Source organism: Miniopterus natalensis, chromosome 4 (genome assembly GCF_054644295.1).
Source record: "Miniopterus natalensis isolate mMinNat1 chromosome 4, mMinNat1.hap1, whole genome shotgun sequence".
Taxonomy (NCBI): domain Eukaryota; kingdom Metazoa; phylum Chordata; class Mammalia; order Chiroptera; family Miniopteridae; genus Miniopterus; species Miniopterus natalensis.
In genome coordinates, this window is record NC_142084.1 from 43,358,758 (window position 1) to 43,371,851 (window position 13,094).

The 13,094-nt window shown below is 39.8% G+C and overlaps 1 protein-coding gene across 1 annotated transcript; it reads left to right on the forward strand.

The window, feature by feature from the left end:
- Positions 1-507: 507 nt before the first annotated feature.
- PRSS48 (serine protease 48) lies at positions 508-7,065 on the forward strand. The gene is given in 7 exon segments (XM_087816137.1): positions 508-529; positions 617-779; positions 2,770-3,035; positions 3,868-4,037; positions 6,508-6,660; positions 6,663-6,770; positions 6,773-7,065. Coding segments are annotated over 7 exon segments (1,062 nt in total). The 3' UTR covers positions 6,953-7,065.
- The last annotated feature ends 6,029 nt before the right edge of the window (positions 7,066-13,094 follow it).

The window sequence follows — 13,094 nt, forward strand, 5'->3', positions numbered from 1 at the left end:
CATAGCCAAAAGATAACAGGTGGCCAAAAAAAACAAAAAAAAAACAAAACTACAAATACTGCAAAATGCCAATTCAGTTAAAGAAAACAGGACAAAAGAAAACAGCTTATAAAAACCTCAAAAGCATCTGAAGGCAATATTGTATTTACAACCTAACATCTTGATATTCCTGACGACACCCTGGAATCGCCAGGTAAAAATTAAATTATGTTCTATGTATGCTGCTAAAGAAGGCAGGTAGGTATGTAATAATTATCAAGATTTCCCACTCATGGGTAAACATTTATAAAAATTTTGCCTTTAACACCAATTTGAGAAATTTAAATGTGTGGAAAGCCTGTTCTGTTCAGTGAATTTAGATATTGTGTTGTTATATATTAATGACACAGCATGTCTGTCTTAGGGTCTTGCCCATGCTCTTCTTCCAAAAAGAAAGATCTGCAGTCAGGTGAGTGGTTTCCATTTGGGCCCAAAACTGTTGGGTTTGGAACTGGAATAGGATGGCATATGGAAGCTAGGGAGGATGCCGGTCCTAGAGTGGGATTTGGGGGATGAGGAGAAAATGGGGACAATGGGACACCCAGATCCATATTTCCCTCTCTCCTCTTTCTCTTAGTGTGTGGACGACCTATATACTCAGGCCGTATTGTGGGGGGACAGGAAGCTGTTGCAGGGCACTGGCCTTGGCAGGTCAGCTTGCACTACGGCGAGACTCACTTCTGTGGAGGTTCCCTCATCAGTGACAGGTGGATACTGACGGCAGCGCACTGCATACAACAGTGAGTTCTAGCTAATGACTAACACACGGATAGGGTCTCAGTGAATATTTAAATGATTTCATGGATGAACCAACAGACAAATGAGAAGTGGCAAGATGAGTAAACAGAAGGAAACCCTAGGTCACCTTGGACTAGGGACAGGACAGAGAAGTAGAAAAAGAAATAGTGAAAATAGGTACTGTATTAGAAATTTTTCTTACTTTTTGACAAATAACTTCCTAAACACCAGTCAGGGCATTTTGTCTTAAGCTTGGGGGTCATAAACACAGTCTGAGCTTTCTCTTAGAACTACTGCTGTCAGTGAAATAAAGTGCCATGTGGAGAGTAGCCCCTAGGGAGAGGTCCATGTAAAATTAATGTTTCTAGCCAATAGCTAGTGAAGACTCGAAGCCTGCCAACATAAGTGAGTTTGGAAATATCCTCCCTAAGTCTAACCTTGAGATTGACTGCAGCCCACCTTGACCACAGCCTCATGAAAGATCTTGAGCCAGAGGCACCCAGCTGAGTCACACCTGATTCCTGGCCCACAGAAACTGTGAGATAAATATATGTTTTAATCCTCTAAGCTTTGTGGTAACTTGTCATTCAACAATAGATAACTAATGTACAGAGAAATCAAAACAACAGGACTTTTCAATAACAACACTAAAAGCTTACAGAAAAGAGAAATAACTTTAAAATACTGAGAGAAAATTATTTCCAACCTAGAATTCTACCCATATACAAACTATCAATCAAGTGTGGGACAGAAATAAAACATTTTCAAATAAACGAAACAGCAAAAATATTACTTCTCATGCATGCTTTCTCAGGAAGCCACAGGAAAAGGTGCTTCACCAAAATAAAGGGGAAGAAAAGAGAGGAAAACATGAGATCCAGAAAAAAAGGGATACAACATAGAAGAGAATCTCAGGAAAATAATGAAGGAAAAGTACCAAGATTGGAGCAATAGGGCAAAGAGCTCAAAAAACAAAAAGTATTGATAGACTGACTGAAGGCTTTAACATACTGAAAGATTTATACTTCTAGCAGACAGTTTGGGGAATGAATGATGAATTAATGATAGGTAATTATAAAACTAAGAAGACAAATAAAGAAATGAGACTATACTATTAACTCCAGGACAAGTAAAACATTTTATAAGAAATGTATTTACAGTACCCAATATGGTCCAGTGGTGAGTGATGTTTACATAGTCACAAGAACATACACATTAAATACTTATCTAATAAAAAATCGTAATACTTGGTTAGGAGGATGGTGAAAAGGAAGTGGGAGGTTAGCAGTGACTGTTGGCTCAATCTTTGCCTTTCACAATAGGTATACAATAGTCTAAAAAAATTTAACAGAAAAAATAGGGTTTCTTGAAAATACAAAGGAAAATAGCTAAGAGCTGAAAGTGATTGCCTCTGGGTAAGTGTTAAGTGCGGGCAGTAAGGCAGAGAGCTTTATTTATTTATTTATTCATTCATTCATTCATTCATTTAGTACTTATCAAGCTACTTGACATTTTAAATTATATATATGTATATAATTTTATTTATATATATATAACATTGGTGATTATATTTTGCTTTAAATTGTTATTTAGAAATAAAGGTCTAGTGCTCAGAAATAAAAACCGACAAATAATAAAAAAGAACAATGACTATTAAGCATAGAGATGATGCCTGAAACCACAGAGAATGGGAGAGGTGAACAAGAGAACCAGGGAGAAAAAGCAGGACAAAATGCTGGCCATACGCATGTAAGACGAGGCCATAGAAACAGTAGACAATAAAAACAAAAAGAGCAGTCAGGAAGAAGGAAGGAGAAAAGCAGACAAACCAACCCTAGTCCAAGTTGGAAGCAGCCTGGTTAATTCCGAGTCTGTTACCCCTCTTTCTCATGGAGTGCTGCTACTTGCTACACCTAGACAGCTTGTTCTGACCCAGCTATAACTTATGTGCATGCTCCACTTTTATTATTCTCCTCTTTCTCTTCCCCTTAGGACCTGGTTTCCTTTCTCATATACTGTGTGGCTGGGATCGATTAAAATAGGCAATGCAAATAATGGTGTGAGACATTATGTGTCCCAAATCATTTTCCATCCCCAACCCCAAAATACAACTGCAGATATTGCCTTATTGAAACTGCTCTCTAGAGTCACCTTTACTTCTTTCATCCTGCCTATCTGCCTGCCCAATATCACAAAGCAGTTGACAATTCCTGGCTCTTGCTGGGTGACCGGATGGGGAAAAGTTCGGGACAATGCAGGTGAGCATGGGTAAAGGAAAGGGTTGTTTTATATGTCATCCTCTTGTACCCATTCCAGAATATTTAGATTCTAGACACATTATTACTAACGTAAGTATTTTTCAACAAAACCAAATTAACCTATTCATATTATCTGTAAGTCTTCAAATAAAATATATATTTTGCCACTTATATTTATTTACTCATCTCCTGCCTAGAGTCTAGCTTTAGCTGCAAGAGCAGATACTAAACACATAATTACCTCTCTGAAACAGGTTAAATAACCAGATTTAGCCCAGGCCAGTGTGGCTCGGTGGTAGAGAGTCAGCCTGTGCACCGAAGGGTTGTGGGTTCAATTCCTGGTCAAGGGCACATACCTGGGTTGCAGGTTGGTCCCCGGCCCTGGTAGGGGCCAGTGCAAAAGACAACCAGTCTCTCTCCCTCTCTTCCCCCTCCCCTCTGTCCCCCCCTTCCTCTCTTCCACTCTCAAGATGGAGTAAAGACAAGACAGGGAATTATCTGGGAGCAGAAAAGTGGGAAAGGAAAAAGGTTTAGAATACTTTAGAACACTCATATCTTTCCTTAATCAAAATATATCTGAATTTCTCTTTATTTGGAATGTCAAGAATACCCCACCTTGGCACATTAGAAAAACTTCAAACAAATAGAGATAATTTTGAATTATCCATTGTTTTGGATTAAGTGTACTAAAAAAATTCTTCCACTAGCAAATATGATTGGAAAGTGATTATATTCTGCTTTTGGATTCCCATTCAGAAATTTTGTACATCATGACTGAATGCTGCCCCTACACCTTTCTAGACTGCTTTTCCTTTCATTCCTATCTTTACAGGTAGTGATAACACTTCCACCCTCCAGGAAGCAGAAATAGCCATCATAGACCGCCAAACTTGTGAACTTCTCTACAACCCACTCAGCGCCATCGAGCCAGAATTAGAGAAAATCATCAAGGAAGACATGATTTGTGCTGCTGATACTCATAAAAATAAGGACGCCTGCCAGGTTACGGTTTACTCTTGAAATTTTTTAACATAAGGTCTTGAAGTGGATCCAGGTAGTCCTATCTGTAAACAACAGTGGATTAGGAATCAGGAGATAAGGGTTCTGACAATAATTCTTGTGTTACCCTGGACAAATCATTTAACATTTATCTACAAATTTAACCTCTTCAATCGTTGATCTAGAGCAGGGGTGGAGAATCTTTTTTCTGCCAAGGGCCATTTGAATATTTATAACACCATTTGCGGGCCATACAAAATTATCAACTTAAAAATTAGCTATGAAAAAAGCTCCTAGATTTATTGAATTTCAAGTCCCGCCTGCATTTGCCTTGGCAGGGCCAGACCAAATGATTTCTCAGGCCATATATGGCCCACAGGCCCGATGTTCCCCACCCAATCTAGAGCAATGCTAACCACTGGTTATTGGGTTTTACAAACTCATAAATTTTTCTAAATATATTAAGAGACTGATACAGAATTACCAACTTTTTTATTTTTTCAAGTAACAGCATTTCATCCTACATTTAAAAGATGTCATTCCACTGTCTCCTGATCATAGCTGTCTGATGAAAACTCAGCCATCAGTTGTGTCTTCCTCCATTGAGTGTGACATGCTGTTTTGCTCTGGCTGCTTTCAATTTTCCTTCATATTTGATTGTCAGAAGTTTGATTCTGATATCTAGGTATGGTTTTCATTGTATTTATTCATTGGATTTGTTGAACTTTTCATTTTTTAATGTTTTTATCTTTCATCAAAACTTGAAAATTTTTCATTCATGATTTCTTCAAATATTATTTTACCTCATTTCTCTCTTTTCCTCTTCTGGTTAAAACCACAAATTCGTAAGTTACACATTTTGATATTTCCACACAGAGTCCCTGAATCTTTTCATTTTATTTTTCTCTTTTTCTGTTCCTTGGGATATTTTTAAATTAATCCATATTCAAGATCATTGCCTCTTTCTCCTGTCATCTATATTTTCCTGCTAAGTTCATCTAGTGAAATTTTTCAAATATTTTTTTTGTTCTGGAGTGACTGTTTAGTTTTATTTCTTCTCTCTCTTTCTCTCTCTCTCTCTCTCTCTCTCTCACACACACACACACACACACACATTCATATGTACACATGTGTGTGTGCATGCACATACTTTTCTATATCTCTACCAAGATTTCCTACCTATATATTCATTATCTGCAAACCAAACAATGAGACATGGCCTCACAATCACTAGAATGGCTACAATCAAGATAGATAATGACAAGAGTTGACAAGAATGTGGAAAAACTGGAAACTTCATACACCTAGTAGGAATGTAAAATAGTGCAGCTGCTTTGGAAAATTGTCTAGTAGTTCCTCAAAAGGTTAAATATAGACTTACCACATGACCCAGGAATTTTACTCCTAGGTATACACACAAGGGAAAATAAAAACATATGTTTACATAAAAACTTGTACATAAACATTCCTAACAGCATTATTCGTAATAGCCAAAAAGTGAAACAACTCTAACGACCACCAACTGATGACTAGATAAACAAATTAGTATATCCATATAATGAGATATTATTCAGCCATTAAAAGGAATGGAGTACCTATACATACAACAACATAGATGAACCTTAAAAAGAGTATGCTTAATGAAAGAAGCCAGACACAAAAGGTGACATATTATTCTATTTATATAAAATGTCCAGCATGTGCAAATCCATAAGGCACAAAGTAGATTACTGGTTGGTCTAGGGCTGGGAGGGGTCAGAGGAAATGAGGGTGACTGTTAATAAGCATGGAGTTTCTTTTGGAGGTGATGAAAATGTCCCAAAATGTGTTGTGGTGATAGTTGAGCAACATTGTGAATATACTAAAAATCACTGACTTATACACTTTAAATGGGTGAATTGTATGTTATGTGAATTATAACAATAAGGTTATTATAAAAAAGAAAAGCAAGATTAAGAGACATATCACCAACTATTTACTATCACTATCATTTTGTTAAGAAAGGATTATTTTGACACTAAAAAAGGCAATAAGGACCTAAGGATATAAAAATAAGGGCAGTTTATTCAATTGAATAACTTTAGTGAAAACACTCATCACAACTTCAATTCATAATGAGTATTTTGAAACTACTGATATATAGGGGTGGGCAAAAGTAAGTTTACAGTTGTGAGTATGCAAAACAGTGTTTATTCTTATTATTTATTAATTGCTGTATTATGTATTTGTATTATAACTGTAAACCTACTTTTATCCATCCCTGCATTTAGCTAAGTTATCTGCCAATTTCAAATTCTATGATTCTAGAATTCCTGTGATCTCCCCCTAATGCAGTGGGAATTCCAGCTTCCTCCAGAGTTCTATAGCTCCATAGTATCCACTGCCCCATTCTAAGAAACTCTCTACCTCTTATGACCACACTCCTATTCATGGTCTTTTTCACACATGCTCATGACCTTTATCTCTTCCTCAGGGTGATTCTGGAGGGCCTCTGTCATGTCACATCGATGGTGTATGGACCCAGATAGGGGTGGTAAGCTGGGGATTAGGATGTGGTAAAACTCTTCCTGGAGTCTACACCAATGTGACCTACTATGAAAAATGGATTAAAGCCACTATCTCAAGAGCTGAGGTTTGGGGGCCAACAATCTGGATTTATCTGACTTATTGTTCCCTATTTTGCTGTTCTCTCTGGCTCTTCTGGGACCCTCCTGTGCCTTTGGGCCTAACATCTTACCAGGAGAGTACGCAGCAAAGCTAAAGCTATTGGCCAAGTACAGGGCTACGAAGAGAATGTATGGAGAATAAGCCCCAGTACAGAGAACTCAGGACAGTCACTGGGAACTCTGGATAACTTCATTAAAATAATTAGAAATAATTCTGGTTTTGAACTACTTGATTCTGGAAGTATGGTTTAATGGCTGGAATGTGAACAGCTGAGAAATAAGGCTTCCACCTCTGTGCATGGCATTCTTTGTCCCTGACTATGCATCTTGCAAGGCAAGAAGGATGCCTTCTATGAATAAGTATTTATGGGGGAAAAATAAATAGCTACTGGAGAAGCAAGCAAGAAAAAAAAAGTATCTGTGAAGGCAAAAGAGAAGGTTCTCAAGGAAATAAGTTAAGGGTTTACTTCTTGCCCATGGGCTGCATTATGGGCTTCTCACCTGGTCTATATTTCTTACCTCCTCTACTATCCTATCCTTCTGCTCTGTAGCAAGGGGTCTACTAAGAAATCCATTTATGTAGTTCAGCTCTGGGAAGTTTAGAAATTTTTACTCTTTGAAATACTAATGTAACCCACTGCCAAAAATGGGTTAATGCCATGATCACAAGAGCTGAAGTCTTGGGTTTCAATAATCTGGACCAATCCAGGTTGTTTAATATCAATCCTATAGTAAAGTAGTTTCAATGTTTACAAGAAAAAGATTGTATTTCTTACTTAACTAGATGCTTCTTTTGTTAAACAAGCAATCACATGACCTACACTATTTCCCTCTCTGTGTAGGCTTCTAGGAGCTCAGAGCTGTTTTAAACTTGAGCTCAGTCATTTTTATCCTAGATTATCTGGTATAATTCCACTCGCACCCCTTTTATTTAAATCAGCCATTTCTCATTTGGATGAACTTAACTTTTATCACATCTGTGTAAGTCAACCTTCAAAAACAATTTTTGAGATAAATACATTTAATAAGATTTGGAAACATAAAATCCTTGCTAACCCCTACCCTCACCTCTCATCTGGGCTGCTGCAATAGCCTCCTAACTGGCATTCCCATATCCTTTCCCTCACTTATACCTATGTCCAACTCATTTATTCTTCACAATATTCAGACTAATGTTTTAAAAATTAAGGTATGTTTTTATACTTTTTCCCCCCCTGTCCTCTACTTATAGTACTCCAACTGCATCCATTTCACTGCTCACAGAATAAGGACTAAAGTCCTTAACAGGACCCACCAAACCCTGTAGGATTTGACACCAGCCTGCCTCTTCAGCCTCATTCAGTATCATTCCATCCTGCTCTACATACTTTCACTTCCTCAAATGCTCCAAGCTCCCTCTCATGCTGAACTTTTGCATCTGCTATTCTCTTTCCTGCTGCCTTTGCCTACTTAATTCTTACTGTGTTTTTCAGATCTCAGTTCACCTTTCACTTCCTTAAGGAGGCTGTCCCAGCTCTCTGGACCAGAACAAGTCCCCCTAATATATATTCCCATGGCACCAGAGAGCCCTCCTTCATAGGACTCAACATCACTATAATTTAACATGTGTTTGTATACTTTTTTACTTAATGTACATCTGTCTTACCAAAATGTTTGGTCCATGAGAGAAAGAAATTTGTTTTTGCCAACCACTGTATCCCAATCTTAAATATTTGCTGAAAAAATGAATGAATAACAAGCAACCTCTTTGTTTTCCCAACTGAGAACCTGGGGTTTTATTTACTGAAGTGGCCCAGAACCTGGCACAGTGTCTTACACAAGTAGGTTTTCAAATATTAAATAAAAAAATGGAAAAAAAGAGTGACTCAGCTCATTCTCTCCAACCCTAAGGAACAAAGTAGAGAAGAGTATACAAAGCAAGTAAATTGAAAGTTTCAAAGGCAAGAATTGATGCTAAGCAAGCTCTAGAATGACACAGAGGGCAAAGCAAAATGGCAGCTGAGAGAAAAGAACAAGAGAAAGAAAAGAGGGGGGCCAAGGAGAGAGGACAGACTAAAATGAAGAACCAGAAACCAACAAATGTATGAGTCAGGAGGACACAGCAAGAAGACATAAAGAAAGTCAAGAAAGCCAAGTATTCCCGCCTATCATTCCCCAGAGACCAACAAATGTATGAGTCAGGAGGACACAGCAAGAGGCCATAAAGGTCAAGAAAGCCAAATACTTCCACCTATTATTCCTTTAGACCTTAGGAAGCAAATGTTCCACAGCATGGCAGGTGGCAAAATTTTTCTCATGAACCTAGAGTTGAAACTTGAAACTTTTCAAGGAATGAGCCCATTCAAGTAGAAAGAAGGGATATTGAAAGAAGAGGACAATGTAACTTCACTGTCCTGGCTGTATCAGGATAAGCACCTGACTTAACAGCTGCCCAGAGGGTTGTAAGGCAGGTGGTCTAGCATCTTACTCAAGAGATGTACTAAATACTTGAAGCCCAACAGATCCCTTCTCCTGGGAAGTCTGAAGGTCAGCATACATTCAACAGTATTAAGTGCCCATGATAATAAAGGCACCATTCTAGGCACTAAGGATACTGAAGTACATACAACACACCAAGACTGCCATCAAGGAGTTTATATTCCAGTGGAGGAAGGACGATATAATCAAATGCAAAAGAAATGTTTATTATAATGTCATATACAGGAAAATCTGATAAAGAAAAATGAAACAGAAGCAGCAGAGAGTATCAGGATAAGTAATTCCACTTTAGATTAAGTGGTCAGGGAAGTTTCTCTAAGGAAGTGACATTTTAAAGAGGCCTGCATGAAGGAGAGAACACACACACACACACACACACACACCCTGGGAACGAACATTCTAGGCAGAAGGAACAGCAAGTACAAAGGTTCTGAGGTAGAATTATAGTTGGTGTGTCTAAGGAAGAACAGAGAGGTCAATGCTGGAACACTGCAAGCAAAGGGGGAGAGGGGTAGAACTGAGACCAGTTCTACCCAAAGGGGGAGAGGGAGCCATGCTCCTCTAAGAAGGATCGAGCAGGTGATGCAGAGCCTGGTAGGCCTCAATAAGAACTCTGAATTTTATTCTCAGTGAGATGAGAAGGCACTGGAGGGTTGAGAGCAGGAGAATGATGAAACCATGGAACAGAAAATCACCATACCATGCTCATGGGAGACTGCAGAGGCCATGAAGGGGCTAGGATGGTAGGTTAGTCCATGGTAGGTAGACAGATGCGTAGAGAATAAGAATCAGCCCGGCTGGGCGTGGCTCAGCAGTTGAGCATCGGCCTAGGATCCAGGAGATCGCAGTTCAATTCCCAGTCAGGGCACACGCCCGGGTTGCAAGCTCGATCCCCAGCAGGGAGTGTGCAGGATGCAGCCGATCAATGACTCTCATCAATGATGTTTCTATCTCTCTCCCTCCGTCTTCCTTCCTCTCTCTGAAATCAATAAAGATATACTTAAAAAAAACAAAAAAAAAACAGATACCAATGCACTAATAAGGAAAACAGTAGAGGGCTACCGTACTCTGAACATCAGTTAGGAAGGTGTGATTTTGCGGGACTGTGTGCTGTTTCTTGTCTTCTCTTCTTGATACCTTAGAATAAGGTCCTATAAATGGAAGTGAAGAAAGACAGAAGCCCACACTTCCTTTCCAGATATCTACTTTACAATTCATCACTAAGACACGTACCTTACTTCCTATTTGTTTTTTCCTCATACTCAGACCAATGTTCTTCTCATTCCTTCATGTTATTTCCACCTCAAGGCCTTATTTTATTTGTTCCCTGTACCTGGAATATCCTTCTCTTGTACACCTCAATCCATTTATTTCTCTCCATTGATTGGAAAAGGAGGCGGTAAATATCTGAAAAAACCATTGAAAGAACCCTAGGAAATGGTTTTTAAAATTAACAGGGAATGGGTGAACTATATAGTATGTGAATTATGCCTCAATAAATCCGTTTTTAGAAAATGAACAGGAAGTGTTTCTCCAGCTTAAACAACAAGACTAGTCTGTGATGTATTTAGGGCTCTCTAAAGATCTTCTAAATAATTCCTGTGATTATATTTTTTACAAAAGCTCAAATTGCCCAGCTGGGCATGGCTCAGTGGTTGAGCATCGACCTAGGATCCAGGAGATCGCTGTTTGATTCAGGGCACAAGCTCGGGTTGTGGGCTCGATCCCCAGTTGGGGGCATGCAGGAGGCAGCTGATCAAAGACACTTTCACGATTGATTTTTTTTTTAATTTACCTTTACTGTTGAAAGTATTACAGATGTCCCCTTTTTTCCCCCATTGACCCCCTCCACCCCACTCTGGCCCCCTCCCGAGGCCTTCACCACACTATTGTCTGTGTCCATGGGTTATGCATATATATGTGTATCACCTCTTTGGTTAATCTCTTCCTGTCCCCACCCCGTTCCCTCTGAAATACATCAGTCTGTTGCATGCTTCAATGTCTCTGGGTCTATTTTGTCAGTTTCTTTTGTTCATTAGCTCCTTAAAGACCCTTCAACATTTCATTTAACACTGGTTTGGTGGTGATGAATTCCTTTAGTTTTTCCTTGTCTGTGAAGCTCTTTATCTCTTTAATTCTAAATGATAGCTTTGCTGGGTAGAGTAATCTTGGTTGTAGGTCTATGCTTTTCATCACTTTGAATATTTTTTGCCACTCCCTTCTGGCCTGCAAAGTTTCTGTTGAGAAATCAGCTGATAGTCATACAGGTGCTACCCTGTAGGTAATTACTGCTTTTGTCTTGCTGCTTTTAAGATTCTCTGTCTTTAATTTTTGCCATTTTAATTATGATGTGTCTTGGTGTGGGCCTCTTTGGGTTCCTCTTGTTTGGGACTCCCTGGGCTTCCTGGACTTCTAAGTCTATTTCTTTCACCAAGTGGGGAAAATTTTCTGTCATTTTTTTCAAATAGGTTTTCAATCTCTTGCTCCCTCTCTCCTCCTTCCAGTAGCACAATGATGCAAATGTTGGTACACTTGAAGTTGTCCCAGAGGCTCCTTACACTATCTTCATATTTTGGGGTTTTTTTTTCTTATTGCTCTTCTGATTGGGTGTTCTACTTCCTCATATTCCGAATTGCTGATATGACTCTCAGCGTCCTCTACCCTACTGTTGATGCCCTGTAAATTATTCTTCATTTCAGTTAGTGTATGCTTCATTTCTGACTGGTCCTTTTTTTATGTTGTTGTTCTCACTAATTGCCTTGAAAGTCTAAGTTCCTTGAAAGTCTCACTAAGTCCCTTGAAGCTCGCATTAAGTTTCTTGAGCATCCTTATAGCTATTGTTTTAAACTCTGTATCTAGTAGTTTGCTTGCTTCCATTTCATTTAGTTCTTTTTCTGGAGAGTTCTTCTGTTCTTTCATTTGTGACATGTTTCTTTGTCTCCAAATTTTGGCTGCTTCCCTGTGATTGTTTCTATGTCTTAGGTAGAGCTGCTATGAATCCTGGAATTGGTAGAGAGGCCGTGTGTAGTAGGTGTATTGTAGGGACCAGTGGCTCAGCCTCCCCAGTCACCTGAGCTGGGCATTCTAGGTGCTCCCCTGTGTAGGCCATGTGCAATGTCCTGTTGTAGTTGAGCCTTGATTGCTGTTGGTGTCACTGGGAGGAACTGACCCTCAGGACAATCAACTGTGAGGACCAGCTGCAACTGCAGTGGAAGAGCTGCTGTGCAGGAGACAACCCTATGGAGCAGGATTTGCTTTAGTGGATCTGTGGTGGTCACTGAGTCTGCTCCTTGAGTGTGTCACTTGTGGATGTAGTAGGGTTGTAATCTGGAGTGGTCAAAGCTCACCACCGGGTGCACTGTCTCTGGGGCCTCCTGGGAGATGCAAAATCAGCCTCTGCCTGTGCCCTACCCAGAGCCATTCCGCATGAGCTACACAGCAATCTATAAATGGCTGCTGCTAGTGCTGGGCTTGGAGGTGCCCAGGAGAGGCCAAGCTATGAACCAAGGTGGACTGCTGCTAGTGCCAGGACTGTGGCCACTTATTGAGAGCTATGGGGCAAGGTGAGGCCAGTTGCTGCTTGTTTGTGAAATTTTAGGAAAGTCCGAAGCATAAGGCAAGAGAGGCCGGTTGTATGGAAAAGCCACTGGAAATGGCTTGGATGAGCTTGCAAGTAGGGAAGGGCAGGGGTCTCAGGGAATTACCAGGGTGGGCAAAAAGTATGAGCCATGTTTATGGAGATTCAGATATGGCACCTGCCTACCAGCTCTGTGGGAGGAGGGTTCATCAAAGGAGCAATGGCCTCTGCCAGCTCTTCTGTCTGTGAGAAAATTGCCCCTCCAGCTCTCACCCTGATTGCAGGCAAGTTAATTTCTCACTGAATGTCCCAGATTCCTTTCAAGCTGCTGCCCCAGTG